The sequence below is a fragment of the Strongylocentrotus purpuratus genome, unplaced genomic scaffold (genome assembly GCF_000002235.5).
Source record: "Strongylocentrotus purpuratus isolate Spur 01 unplaced genomic scaffold, Spur_5.0 spur5_scaffold_14, whole genome shotgun sequence".
Lineage (NCBI taxonomy): Eukaryota > Metazoa > Echinodermata > Echinoidea > Camarodonta > Strongylocentrotidae > Strongylocentrotus > Strongylocentrotus purpuratus.
Genome location: NW_022145599.1, coordinates 25531250 through 25546874, shown reverse-complemented (window position 1 = coordinate 25546874; position 15625 = coordinate 25531250). Strand labels below are relative to the sequence as shown.

Sequence of the window (15625 nt, the reverse complement as noted above, 5' to 3'; positions counted from 1 at the left end):
GGGCACACTTATGATAGCTTATTGTCTCAGCTACAACATACTCAAAGCTCAGCGAAAACAAAGCTAAAAAAACGGAGATATTGCTCGCAAAAGACAGGATGTAGAATCCAGTTTTGAGAAAAAGTCATGTCCCATAGAGAATACACGCAAAATGTGAAAAATTGACATGCCACCTTTAATCGCAAAAATACGCCATGATACCTTTGTCAAAATGAAATATTGTGGCAACTGCATTTGTAGAAAATTGTCTCAGCTAGATCATATCAAAATTTGGAAGAAAATCAATCAATATTTACAGAGATACAGTCAATTTTCCAGAAAAATACTGACGTCATAATATGCAAATTGAAATTTTGAGTTGGGAGGCCATTATGATGACGTCATGAGTTAATTGAGGGTCAAATGAGACATGAAATCATATTTCCAATTCATACTCAATCAAAATATGAAAAAAAATTGGGGTCACCTTGCATCCTAAAGCGCTACAATGGATTTTGTATGGCATGTTTTTGCCCATGTATGCTATGTATTACAAGAGCTCGCACGCACGGAAATTATCTTAAACGGACGCTCATTCCGTTATTAATGGTCAGAAAAAGGTGAACAAGGTATCAAAATGCTTGGAAAAATGTGTCAAATATGATGACAGAAAAAAATTGGCGATTCTATGTAGGAAAAAGCAATTACGCGCGAAAACGCGCGCGCATGTGCGTGCGCGCGTTTTTTGCAAAATGCTTAAAATGGCCTGAAACGTATGCAAAAAAAATTTGAGACGATTTGGAGCATTTTTATTTTTTGCGCGCGCGGTGACGCGCGGACGTACGCATGCGCGCGCGTTTTCTGACCTGACATTGACCGGACAGATATTGACCTTAATCGTGATAAATATGAATGAGAAATGCCTTTCCGTTATGAAGATATGATCATGAGTAAAAAGTACCAAAAAAAACACAAAATGGCGCCTGGATGACGTCATGAAAACTTGATGACCTTGAAAATGTTACTCTAACGTCTCATGACAATGACCTACGACTGTGCCAAAATTGAACGAAATTGACTAAACTGATCTTGAGTTATCCTGTTAACAAAAAAGTGTGAAAATAAATAAAAATAAATAATAATAATAATAAAGAAAGAAAATTCTGACGAAAACAATAGGTGATCTGTCGTTGACAGACCACCTAATAAAGAAAGAAAATTCTGACGAAAACAATAGGTGATCTGTCGTTGACAGACCACCTAATAAAGAAAGAAAATTCTGACGAAAACAATAGGTGATCTGTCGTTGACAGACCACCTAATTAATTAGCAGGCAGAAAGTTTGATTTGAGGCACATCTTGAAAAAAAAATTCAGTCCACAGAGTAATTACTTCCTCATTTTGACTTCAACAATGAAAGATTTTTAAAAAAATTCTGTTCTGACTATCAAAACTTTGATCTTGCTATAATTCTGTTGACTTGTTAGACCGGATATGTTACTGTTGCTTTTCCAAGTATATGTATAAAGCTGCACCTTTAAGTGCAATGTACGTATTTCCTCGTCTCTTCAGATTCTCTCTTTCATTTATATCGCATTAAACAGGCCTTAAATTCTACACTCTCCTCAATATTGTATCCCTCTATCTTTTATAGGATATCTCTCCTCTAATACTTCTCTATCTCTCACTTTTTCTCTCCTTGCAATCTATCTTCAGTCTCGATGATGATGATAATAATGATTATAAGAGGAAGTGTACATAGGCCTATAGAAATAATAATGAATTGTAACAAAAATACTACAACTAAAATAATATATTTATGATTTTGGAGCACTTAAAAAAAAAGTGCTAACAAAATAACAGTTTGTGAAGAGAAACATAAAACTCATAGAATACGTAAATCATGTTATATTACTGAGGGAAGACATGTTTTAATTTGAAAGTGGCAAGATGGTTTAATTCTCTGATAGAAAGTGGGATAAAAACGGAAAACGCTTTTCAATTCTGGATTGGGGATTAATTAATTTATATTTGCCAGATGTTGAGTGGAATATCGAGCTGATGTATAAATTTTGAGTGTGTCATTAAGATATTCAGGTGCCACTCTCTCTTTCACTCCCTTTTTCTCCCTCTCCGTCTCTCTCTCTCTCTCCCTCTCTCTGTCTCTCTCTCTGTCTCTCTCTCTCTCTCTCTCTCTCTCTGTGTCTGTGTCTGTCTGTCTCTCTCTTTCTCTCTCTTTCCCTCACTCTATTATCTATGTATCCGTCTCATGTCACTCCCGAATCCATCTCCTACATCTTGTAAAAAATGAACGCCTGGCAATCTTATTCATTGGCTGGAATTAGTCAAGGACAACTCTGTATCATCTGTAAGGAAATGGTCAGACCAAAGGATTTAATAGCACGCTTTGTATTAAGATGATTAGATCTCTGGAACCAGGTGAAAGGGAGAACTGGCCGAATATTTGTGGATAAATGATGGTAGTCAGGATGGATTGGGTAGTGTTAACATTTCCTTTTGGACTAATATTGTACGTTACATAAAGCAAACAGAGGAATGATCAAATTCAGAATGTGAATCACGATTCAAAATAACCAATAAGAATGAAAATCCAATAATGGAGCACACAAGGAGAAAAACATTCCTCAGTTCTCACTTGGTATGGCTATTATTGCTAGAGAAGGATTGTTGTCCCTATCATTATCAGTTGTTACTATTAGCCTGAGAACAATTATACCATTATAGGTGTTTAATCTCTACTTGCAGACAATGAACAAAGAACTTTATAATTGTGTCAACTTATCAGTGGATTAGAGCAGACGAGTTACAAAATATAACCTACCTCTACACTGCATGGGCTATCAAAACAAACACGATATATGAAAAAGAGAAAACTTCAAGCATGAAAAATTAAGCATGTACAAATAGTTTGATAGAAACTCTTCACATCAAATAAATATAAATTTGATTTAAAAAAAAAACCTATGTACATTTAGAACAATATGCTTTAGAAAGAAAACAAATTACAGGCATACTTATTTGTAAACTTTAAACAACATTAGTTCCAAGGAAATTATTTCTGTACATCACACACAGCACAACAAAGGAACAGTCATTTTAAAGCAATTTCATATATAGAAAAACATGGACAGTGTAAGTTATATTTTATGCACATGTGTTTTTCCACCCTTATGCCCTTGTATTTTGGCTTAGGGTCTTGGATGCAGATAACGAATTTGCAGACACCCTTGTTTCCAAATTCTGGTTTTTCCAAAAGAACAGTAGGCAGTTTTACTTCAAATGGTCTACTTTTTAATTTTCAATATTTGTTATTGAGAAAATTTAATTTGTTTGCATGTACTCTGAAGAACAAAACTAACATGGCTCACCTAAAATGCTTATAAATCTAGTTCATGCTTGTACTAAACTTATGTGGACTTGATCTGTATAACATTACAGCAATCCATGCATAATACAAACAAGGCCGAAAGATTCAACAAAATGGACAATAACAGTTTATAACATACTTACAGCAGAATGATAGCCAGAAAACTTATCTTTTGAACTTGTATGGAATGTTGACCAGTCATTTTATCCACTGTTATACCAAGAGACATGCACATACAATGCCAGATGCCAGGACTACTTTTGCGCAAGACTGACTATTTCAACTGAACTCACTTGCATCAGACCAAATTATCTGACCCAGGTTAGGCCTGGGTTACCTTGTCAATATGAATGCAGCATAATGCCTTGCAATACATGATTACAAAGATTTTGAAATACTTGAACATGGACAAAGTTAAAGATATGTTATTCCTTATGGCACGGTTACATTTTATTTGTTTCTGGTAAATTGCTTCCACGGCTACATCCCACAAAACCGACAGTCAATAGTCCACTACTTCAACAGGAAGGTTTTAAATACCTGACAACATGTTGGAAAGCTGATAAGACCGACATTGTCAATCTCACAGACTGTTGGTTTCCATCAGTCTCATGGACTATTGGTCTACTGGATGACTTCCACAAGTCATCTAGCTTACGCAGGGTTTTTTTTCATTTAATCATAAAAGATTGGGCAGGTCATATGAAACCTTCTATATTAATAACCACATTGTAATTAGATTTCAGGGCATTAAATTGCTAATTTAAATGCAAGAATACTTTTATCATTTACACATTTCTTATATTTTTCGATACAGGAAAATATTGTAATTATATTCTGATGACTCATCAGCGGTAATGGGCATCAGAAGACTGCTCCTCAGTATCCCAATCTTGACACGAGATCTGCAATATCAAACCAAAAAGAGGAAGAGAAAAAGAAACAATATCAAATATGTTACCAAATATAATTGTTTAACCATTAGCCTGCAATACTTCCAAGCACTGATTCCACTTTTTCCTGATACACTGTATTACCCAATGAACTGCCAATTCTTGTTACCACAACTACCATATTTGGCCATAGAGGGCAGCAACAGCCATAGGTATATTTTGGCAAAGGCATTTCTGGTTCCTATACAAATAAAATGAGTAGAGAACTGGAAAGTCTGATAGAAATTATAGTTTCAGAACCAATAAGCTATAAGTAACAGATTATGATGGTGCCTACATACCCCTTGTTTTTTCGTTACTCAAGAATGAAAGGTGGACTGGTTGAATTATGGCCTTTGTTGAATACTGTTACATGTAAGCTGAAATATTCCACAATCTTAACAAATTACAAAACTTGGTAAGGGTATGAATAATTCAGTAGTTAACTGTAGATCTCATCAAATAATCGGGAGAGTTCATGAAACCTGAAAAATTATCAGTAATATAAGGAATTAGTTGACACTGCTCTACATTGTCTATGGAAGCCAGAAGATACCTTCTCTCGTCGTCTACCCAGTATCGAATCTGCCCATATGCTGACCTTCGCAGTGTAGGAGGAAGGTTACCATCTATTGTCAAACATATTTGCGGTAGGGACATATTACTTTGTACAGCATTTCTTAAGCATGAAACAATACACAGAGCAATTGAAATAAAGAACGTTTGAAAGTAAATGAACCAAGTACCTTGATAACTGTCCATCTGGTCATTGGCATCCTCTTGCTTCTTAGCTTTACCAGCCTGGGGGTTCTGTGGTAACAGAAAATGATCAAGAAAATAACAATTTAAGGAATAATCATAACACTAACATTAATACTACAAGCAGTATGATAACAATTGTCAGTTTGTTTATGTGATATCAACAAAGGTTTATTACCAAAATGTACTTGTTATGTACTGAAAAGAAATCTCCTGAACATTTCTTTTTTTATGTCTATATCTTTAAAATAGACATATAATTTTTTTACAAAAGTTTTATTATATAATTTTTTTTTACTGCATTTTTCTTCTATTTGATATAACTCCTCATTTACAAACGATTTTCATAGGGAACATGGATGAGGATAGATACTGTATGTATCAGGAATGAGGAAATGCCCAAAATGATTTTTTTTTTTCTTTTTCTTTTTCTTTTTCCGTGGAAAAATAATTGTGGATATGCTTCAAAATCTTGGCCTTTATATCTTTCATTCTTAATGTGACCAAGTCATCGGTTAGTGCTTATAAAAAAATTATCTGGTAATTTTCTAAAGTTGTCTTCTATCATTCTCAAGGTTTGTACGGCATACCTTGAGAACAGGCTGGGGCACTTCCATCAAGTCACAGATGTGGTTCCTGACTGGTCTACATTTGGCCTGCGATTCTTGCCTGTTGGGAACAAAACACAAAAAAGTATACTTTCAATACATGCAATAAAGACAGGTTCACAAAAGTGAAAAACGCTTTTTGACGTGGTACGTCCTCTATTCATATCTGACAGGCAGTATCCGTGTAATTTGGTAAACCAATCAACATACCAACTTTCACAATCATTGGAGTACACAACTCTCATCCTTTCCTTGGGTAGACTAAGTGTCAGATGGAGCATGGAAGGCATTCCAGATACCAGGGGCGGATCTAGGGGGGGGGGGTTAGGGGGTTTAAACTCCTCTTGGGCTTGCCAAATAAATAAATAAAAATAATAAAAAAAAAGTAAAACATAATATTTTGTTAATGTCGGGGGGGGGGGGCAAAATAATATTTGTTGTAGTGCTTTCTACCCCCTCCCCCCCCCCAAAAAAAATATTGATCAGCACTTTTTTCAAATTTCGGGGGGGGGGGCAAATTGAAGGAAAAAAATTAATTGCTCACTACCCCACCCCACCCCCCCCCCCCCCCACTCAGCGAAATATTGGTTTTTGGAAAATCCTGGATCCGCCACTGGGTCAAACCCCCCCCCCCCCCCCCCCCCTCCCCCCAGCAAAATGCTAGATCCGCCCCGCACTACTCATTCACCAGTCTTAGACAAGGAGAGACAACTGTAGATAAAATACAGTGAGAGTTTTGTGGATAAATCAAAGGCTTTCAAAATGTACATCAACTTGCGTTTGTTTCAAGGTACGATGGCTCAGTGGTAGAGCAGTGGTCTTGTAACCAAGTTCAAAGCCAAAGGCATTAATCCTCATAAGCAAGTCCTTCGAAAAGGACTTAAAGTCATCGGTCCCCTGGGTCTTTTTTTTTTACTTACAAGCATATGCTGCTTTCTTTAACAGTCAGGTAAAACAAAAATCAAACAAACAAACAAGTCTACTAAAGGTATAAAAATGTCAGACTAGGTTTAAAACCTACAACATCATGACTGTTTATCAAAGGGGGCACAGCCCTTTCCAAGTGCTCATATCGAGTAATGAAACGAGTCTGGTTCGACTAAACTTCTGGTAGAGGTGTTTTTCTCATTGAACCCATCCATCCATTATTTATAGCCTTTCTAACAGTATGCTACTGACACACTTGATCATTAAAGCCCCACTGTACTACTTACAGCTACTTTCACCCTGTATATAGCAAACACGCCTCATCGGTGACCATTAATTCCACCATGATCCCCTGTTTCTTATATTGACTGAGAGATGATTTGATGAGATAACCGCTGTCAGTAACCATGCAGGGCGGTCTAATCCCTCCTGGCCAAACTAGTGCAGTGGGGCTTTAAAGATAAACTTGAGTTCTGGTTTTTAAAAAAATGAATTCTCACAGAATCAAACAAAACTTACACTGAATGTTCAAGATTACGAATAAATATCATTTGAACAATTTTGGTAGAGTAATGACGATAGAAAGATAAAACAATCAAGGTAATATAAGTATGCCTGACACCATTTGTGTAGACCCATACCGGTATACATCTTTCTGTGTACAGTGCTTGTTACATTACCAAGACTGAGCCAAATTTATTATGTTTTTGATGACTCCAGAACCTTGCATTTCACACTAATGCTACATGATCAACTTTTTCTGATCCATTCCACACCTTTTCTTTCATATTGCAATCGCATGACCAGAACTCAACTTTATCTTTAATACAGTGGAATAGACACTGGAGTTGACTACTGAATTGATACTGACCAGTTTGTTTCCATGAGTATCGTCATGACCTCCTTCTGCTTCTCCTCATCCACGAGGTCATCATAGACCTTCAACGTCTCATAGAGTGTGTTAGCAGTGGTGCCTCTTATCTAGGAACGTAGGAATGAGAAAGCTGGACATTTCATCAGGGTTCATACAAGGGTAAAGGTTCTACAGTCTGACCTGTCTTAGTGGCACCTCTCTATAAAAACCCAATTGGTTTCAGTTAGAATTCATTTCCAGTTACCCAACTGGTTCCAGTTAGAACTCATTTCCAGTTACCCAACTGGTTCCAGTTAGAATTCATTTCCAGTTACCCAACTGGTTCCAGTTAGAAGTCATTTCCAGTTACCCAACTGGTTCCAGTTAGAATTCATTTCCAGTTATCCAACTGGTTTCAGTTAGAATTCATTTCCAGTTACCCAACTACATGAACTAGATCCGATTGAAACCGGTTAATTTGCATATTATCTGCGTGTGTGCAAATCAATGTTTTATGCAATTTATTTTGATTTACAACGTATTTATTAATCAATTTCCATTTGCAAGTAATGCATTTGTTTTAGTTACATATAAAGATTAATTAGCAATGATAAGCATGTTCACAAATAACACATTTTGTTAATTACAATAGATTAAAAGTTGATTAGTGTAAGAATATGTATAAATATCCATTAGGAGCAGCTACACTGTAAGCGCGCACGAAAGATTGTGACGTAATAAAGAGTTTTAAGACTCATCAGTTTTGGTTTAGACACATGAACACGATGTAGTCCCTGTCTTGTATTGTACTAGTTTAGTTGGATTTGAGTGAATCAACCCTAGGCCAACAGCTATCAAAACATGGTGGCAGCGGCGGATAGATATTTTTTTGCCGTTGAAATGATCTTGAGTCTGATCACTGTAGTGATAGCGGATTTTGGACATGCTTTGTGAGACAGAATTGTTGATGACCGAGAACTGAGTTTGGCGACTTCAACGCAGTGCGGTGCGGTATGTACTATAGTGCGTCGTCGTGTATATTCTGTACTACATGTGTGTGTCTTCTGTGAATCCGTATTCCGGTGCACGAGAAAGAACTTTTATGTGTCGCGTGCATGTGGACCTGGAACCACTTCGACGTCGTCGTGCGATGATGTGTGTAATCGAACTCTTGATTGGAGTTTATCGTTATTGGATCACAATAAGCTAGTCTAGATCGACTCTGGTCTAGATAGGACCTAGATCTACAGTGTATTTGTGTGTGTCCGTGCGGACATGGACATGGTATAAGCACCCTCCGAGACTAGACTACAGGTGAGCCCAGCACTGCAGCAGTGAAGCAGAAAAGTAACTTCACGCGATGGGAGCATACTTGACTTTGTAGACCTACATGTAACAAGTTAGACCTACATTATGAGACTGTGTTATTAACTGGAACTACTGCGCAACTTTTGTAACGTCAGTCACTGAGTGAGCCTTTCTTGATGTGCAGACTTCTTTGGACTCCAGTATCACTGCCAGATCTACACTACGACGACAAGGTGTATCCAGAATCTATTCCAGATGTGTTGTCTTCACAAGGAAAAGGGACTTGATGATTGATCAATATCAGATCTAGATCTAGTCTAGAAACTGAGCTTTAACGATCGCCGATAGGTCCATATCTACCTCGGATTGAGTTGGAACTGATATTCAGGACATATAGCTTCAGTATACTTCGAAGAGATTGAACAGTTAATTATAATTATATAGGCCTACTGGACTGGACAACAATCAGCTATTAATATTATAAGACTGAGCTGAATGTAAGGAGGGTCAAGTGTGGAATTGTTTTGAATTTGATTATTGTTGATAAGCAATATGCCTAACCCTTGTTCTGTACTTTATAGGTTTGAGAGCTATACTTGTAAGTTGTATGATATATTCAACCAATTGGGGATTCCATGGTACCCATCTGAGTTCTGACTAGTATTATTAGTAATAGTAATACAGATCTACATTTAGATCTAGCTAGTTTGACCATTGTCTTCTGTTAGAAGTTAGTCATGTATAGAAGTGAGATATACTTAAAATCTGAATTGTAAGAGTTCACGAGGAGGTCTCATGATAATGTCATGTGTATTCAATAATATTGATGGTATCTAAGTTCATGACACATTAGTATTCTAGATGGCCTAGGCAGGGACGTTCTTGTCATTACTTTAGTAGATCCCTGTAATGTGACCTATTGGTGTGAAACTACATAGTCTTGGTTCAAGAGTTGTATGGACATTGCGTGTACCATACTGATTGCCAGTATTGATAGTATACAAGCGCATTCTTTCTGTTTATGTGCTGATTTTAAGTATTGGTCCAATGCATTATATTTGTTGTAGTAACTCTGCATGCATGGTACTTTTTGTCTAGGACAGAACCAGGTTCAGTGACATTACATGTAACAGATTGGATTGTACACATTTACAAACATGGCTGAAGCTCAACTTCCCTTTCATATTGCACCACCGCCACCCCTAAGGCATAAAGAAGATAGGGTGGAAGAGTGGAAGATGTTTAAACAAATGTATGAAAATTATGAGGTTATCACTAAGTTAAAGCAACAAGACAGTGAGTACCAAAGAGCTGTATTTCTCCATACAGTAGGTCCTGAAGGTCTAAAAATCTTCAATGCTATTACTTTTGAAAGAGATGGAGATGACAAGAAAGTCGATGTCATTATCCAGAAGATGAATTCTGTCATCATCGGACAAACCAATGAGATATATGAGAGATTCATATTCAACAAGCGGGACCAGAAACAAGGTGAAAGCATCGAAGCATATGTGACAGAGTTGAAACAGCTCGCTAAAACCTGTAAACACTGAAAATCCTCCTCCAAAGGAAAGACTTGAAGTTGGAGACAGCTATAGACATTTGCCGTTCTTCTGAAGTCACTGCCCCCAAATGCAGGTCATTGGAGATGATCCTTCTATCCACAGGGTAGAAAAGTCACATGAAAGAAAGCAGTGGACGAAGAGTCCAAGGCGACAGCCAGAAGGAGAGAATCTCATAAAGTGCAAGTTCTGCGGAAATACTCATAGACGCAAAAAGGAAGAGTGCCCCGCCTATGGGAAGATGTGCAAGAAATGTGGGAAAGAAAACCACTTCGCCATATGCTGTAAGAAGGGATCAAAGTACAAGAAGGAGATCCATAACGTAGAGTCTGAGGATTCAGCAGAGAACCAGACAGAGTCGGAAACGGAATCTGTGAACCATATAGAGATAGAGGTGTTCGCTACAGGCACCAAACCATCTAAAGGACTGTTTGCGGAGATGTTGGTTGAGAACAGGCCAGCTAACTTCCAGATTGACTAAGGTGCGAGTGTGAATGTTATTTCAAAGAGCCTTGTCCCGAGTGCAGAAGACATAGTCAAAGAGAACATCATACTGAAGATGTACAACCGTTCTCGTCTTCAAGCAGAAGGTCGGGCTAAGGTCGTGTTGCGTAACACTAAGAACAGCAAGAAGTACAGAGTCAACTTCATCGTTGTTAAGGAGAACTTAGTACCACTCCTGAGCGGTCCAGCTGCACAACAGATGAAATTCATAACTGTACATTATGAGAACTTCAACCAGGTCTGTGCTGTAAGCCCTGAAAACATCTTAGAGAGTTTCAGTGACATCTTTGACGAGCAAACTCCTGGAAAACTACCTGGCAAGGTCAAGTTGGTGACCAGGGAAGAAGTGACCCCAACACAGTGTAACGCCAAACCAGTACCAGTTGCAATGAAGCAGAGAGTCAAGGATGGACTTGCTAAATTGGTTGACCAAGACATCTTGATAAAGGTTGAGGAACCAACCCCATGGTGTAGCAGACTGGTCGTTATTGAGAAGAAAGACAAGAATGAATTGAGGTTTTGCATTGACCCAAGACCCCTCAACAAAGCCTTGCAAAGGGAAATACACAGATTGCCAGTCATGGAAGACATTCTCCCGGAGCTGTCAAAGGCTAAGATCTTTTCCAAGTTTGATTTGAGATCAGGCTACCTCCACTGTGAGCTTGATGATGAGAGTAGCTTCCTTACAACAATGAACACCCCGTTCGGGAGATATAGATGGAAAAGACTACCCTTTGGTCTGAATGCGTCAGCGGAAATATTCCAAAAGAAGCTACAACAGGCTTTGGATGGCCTTGATGGAATTGAGTGTGTGTTGCTGACGACATTATCCTGTTTGGTGTTGGAGACAACAGAGAGCAAGCAGAGAAGGACCATGATCGTAAGCTAGAAGCTCTGCTCCAGAGATGCAGAGATAAAGGTATCAAACTCAACCAGAAGAAATCTGTGCGGAAGGCTACAAGCATTCCATTTCTAGGACACATAGTGACAGACAAGGGACTGAAGGTAGATCCTGAAAAGGTCAAAGCAATTCTAGTGATGCCCAACCCTTCTGACCCTACGGAAGTGCAACGCCTACAAGGCAGCGTCAACTACCTCGCAAGGTTTCTACCTATGCTGTCCGATATGTTTGAGCCGTTGAGACGACTAACACATAAGGATGCCGATTGGGAATGGACATCAGAGCACGAGAGGGCAATGTCAAGAGTGAAGGAATCTTTGACCAGGGCACCTGTCCTAGCATATTACTCACCAGACCTACCACTGACCATCCAGTGTGATGCAAGCAAGTCAGGGCTCGGAGCAGTACTTCTCCAGAAGGGACAACCGTTGTCCTACGTTAGCAGAGCTCTAACAGCAACTGAACAGAGGTACGCCCAGATCGAGAAAGAGGCACTTGCCATATGTTTCGCTCTCGAACGATTCCACCAATATACCTTTGGACAAAGGGTCATAGTCGAGAGTGACCATAAACCTTTACAGGCGATCGTCAAGAAACCTCTCCATAAGGCACCAAGACGCCTTCAAGGAATGTTAATGAGGATGTTGCACTACGACATCGACATCACCTGGGTAAAGGGACAGGACATGCATCTGGCTGACATGCTGTCAAGAGCTTACCTACCCACCACTGTAGGAGCCACTGAATTTGGTGAGGTGAACATCGTTGAAACCCTGAGTATGGGAGAGGAGAGGGTTAAACAACTGCAATCTCATACTAACAATGATGAGGTTCTACAGACCGTCAAGAAGGTCATCCACAAAGGTTGGCCGGAACAAAAAGCAGAAGTACCCGAAGCGGCTAAGTCATACTTCAATATCCGAGACGAGCTAAGCGTGCAAGATGGACTAGTATTCAGGGGAGAAAGAGTAGTCATCCCCATAACCCTCCGCAAGGAAATGAAGGAAACTCTTCACACTTCTCATCTTGGAATTGAAGGGACCCTTAGAAGGGCCAGAGAAATCATCTATTGGCCTGGGATGAACGCGGATGTCAAGCAGTTTATCCAGACATGTGAAGCCTGCAGAATGTACGAGCAGCAGAACCAGAAGGAAACCCTCATGCCACACGACATCCCAGACAGGCCATGGGAGAAAGTAGGTACCGACCTGTTCGAACTTAACAAGAAACACTACCTCGTTACCGTCGACTACCTTTCCAACTTCTGGGAAATCGACAGACTGTATGACCTTGCCAGTCGGGCAGTAATCGGGAAACTGAAGAGCCACTTCGCTCGATATGGCATCCCGAGCACTGTAATCAGTGACAATGGACCACAGTACTCATCCGAAGATTTCGCGAAGTTCTCTAAAAGATGGCAGTTTGATCACGTCACAATCTCCCCAAGACACAGCCAGGCAAATGGGAAGGTAGAAGCTGCAGTGAAGGCTGCAAAGAGACTCCTCAAGAAAACATCACAGTCTAAGGGTGACGCCTACCTAGCAATGCTAGAACTCCGAAATACCCCAAACCAAGGTGTTGACAGTAGCCCAGCGCAAAGGCTTCATGGACGGAGGACGAGAACACTACTTCCCACTTCATCCAGTCTCCTGAAACCAAGAGGTGCAGAGGTTCTCAGTGAAGACAGGAAAAAGCTTAAAATGCTACAACGTAAGCAGTCGGAACGCTACAACTTACATGCCAAAGATCTGCCGACCTTAGTAGAAGGAGATATCGTACGTCTCAAGCCATACAAATCAGGAAGCACAGTTTGGCAAAGAGCAGTGGTAAATAGACGGCTCGACGAGAGGTCCTACGAGGTGGAGACCGACTCTGGATTACTCCTCAGAAGAAACAGGGTCGACCTCAAGAGAACTGAAGAACCCCCACCAAACACTGAGGAAGATCAACAGAAAACAATTTCTGAGAAGCCACAGCCACAACCACGTGCTCATGGGACTGAAAGGAAAGAGGCGTATCTACCATCTAACACTGTCATGACTAAACACCCTCAAAGTACTCAAAATCACGTGAAAGAAAACAAACCTCAGAGAACACAAAATACTCGAACAGAACAGGTAGACAAAAATGACACTCAGTCTTTCCTAAAGACCAGATCTGGTAGAGTAAGCAAGCCACCCCAAAGATTTGGTGACTATGTTGACAAGTAAGATGTTTGAAGCGAAAAAGATGATTCTGTGATTTTGTTGAAAACTAATGCAAGTTAATATACATATGTGTTGAAATTATTTGATTGACAAAGATGTCTAGCCAAAGTTTTGCGGAACATTTTAGTATGATCAAGAATTTAAGTCAAAATATCCTGATAATGTTTTATTTTGCTAAGATTTCACTCCCAAGAGAGTTTGATCAGATTGAGTTTGTTAGTTTGAAAAGTGTTATGCTTATATTATGTATAATAGACAGCTGTAAATAAGTACTCTAGTGTTGTGTTAGAAAAACAAAACAAAATGAAGAAAAAAAAGCATTTAATTTGTTGATATTTCAATCATCAAACTGGTTACAACTGATATACTACATAGCAAAGATTGTATTTCGAGCTATTTAATCTTATTTGTACACCAAAGTCATGTTCTAGTTCAACATTCGACTATATATTCCATGCTCTATGATTTTGATATGTTAAAGTTAAAGATTGCACTAAGACAGAAATTTCAATAACCACAATTATTTGTTTTGTGTATCCATGACAGTAATATGGTTATATCCTTTAAATAATGATGTCACTCCACATCTTTTACAAAAAAGGGAGAATGTAAGAATATGTATAAATATCCATTAGGAGCAGCTACACTGTAAGCGCGCACGAAAGATTGTGACGTAATAAAGAGTTTTAAGACTCATCAGTTTTGGTTTAGACACATGAACACGATGTAGTCCCTGTCTTGTATTGTACTAGTTTAGTTGGATTTGAGTGAATCAACCCTAGGCCAACAGCTATCAAAACAATTAGTAAAACACTAACCATAGACAAAATACATCAAATACAAACATATAGGCCTATTTCCTTGCTAAGTATATTATATGAAATGGTCTGCATATTATAATGCCCTTTACATTGTATTTAATGTTGACATATACAATGCTTCTGTGTTGACATGAGCGATAATTAGTGCACTAATTAAGTGTATGCCAACTGTAAGTTTCAACTGGTTCCAGTTGAAACCAATTAGGCAACTGGAACCAGTTGGAACCAGTTGTTCCAGTTGGCAACTGGTGGCAACCAGTTGGCAACTGGTTTCAGTTGGTTTTGCTAAAATTGGTTTCAACTGGATTTTGGTCCTAGGAGCGCAAGGCTTTATTCCCACGGGTTCAACCACAATCCTTAACAGAAAAATGACTCCAACTTTCGCTCTGGAGAGTGTTCAAGTAAGGAGCTGGCATATCGTGGACACGAATGCAGTACACCGGTCAGACCCAAACCACTTGAAGACGTCAGTGTGTCCATGGTGAATGCAGTCCCCTAAACTCCTCGAAATAGATGTCGTGCAGAACAAGATCATACATAATCCATCCAAGAAAGCCCAAGAAGTGTGAAGCGGAAGCTAGACAAGGCGTATGACAAGCTGTCCTCCATGAAAAAACGACTTAAGACAACTCAAGCCAAAGCACGGACACTGAAGAAAAGGGTTGTTTCTCTACAGGAAGTTGTGAAGACACTGAAGGAGAAGAATTATCTGACAGAACAGGGGTTTGAAATGTTAAAAAAGACGTGTGATATGCCAGCAGAAATAATGAAGAGATGTGTCAAGTCAAAGAGCAAAGATGTAACGTCCAAGGAAAAGTATTTCCTTCAATGCGAGCTTTTGCCCTGACCTTAAACTTCTACTCTGCAAAGGCATAT

General features: G+C 39.1%; 1 protein-coding gene and 1 long non-coding RNA gene across 2 annotated transcripts; one reads left to right on the top strand and one right to left on the bottom strand.

Moving 5' to 3' along the window:
* Window positions 1-4226: 4226 nt before the first annotated feature.
* Window positions 4227-7671, bottom strand: LOC115923585. Its single transcript, XR_004063972.1, has 4 exons — window positions 7465-7671; window positions 5649-5727; window positions 5046-5109; window positions 4227-4272 (listed from the first exon to the last, which is right to left on the bottom strand). It is a non-coding gene; the product is annotated as an uncharacterized LOC115923585 (long non-coding RNA).
* Window positions 7672-10875: 3204 nt separating this feature from the next.
* LOC105442557 (uncharacterized protein K02A2.6-like) lies at window positions 10876-13931 on the top strand. Its single transcript, XM_030985172.1, has 2 exons — window positions 10876-11627; window positions 11675-13931. Exons 1-2 carry the CDS (start codon window positions 10876-10878, stop codon window positions 13929-13931), a joined length of 3009 nt encoding a protein of 1002 aa, XP_030841032.1.
* Window positions 13932-15625: the final 1694 nt, after the last annotated feature.

Coding starts and splice junctions, on each gene's coding strand:
- LOC105442557 (XM_030985172.1), top strand. CDS start 10,876: ATGTACAACCGTTCTCGTCTTCAAGCAGAAGGTCGGGCTAAGGTCGTG. Junction 11,628..11,674: donor GATGGCCTTGATGGAATTGA/GTGTGTGTTGCT, acceptor TGGAGACAACAG/AGAGCAAGCAGAGAAGGACC.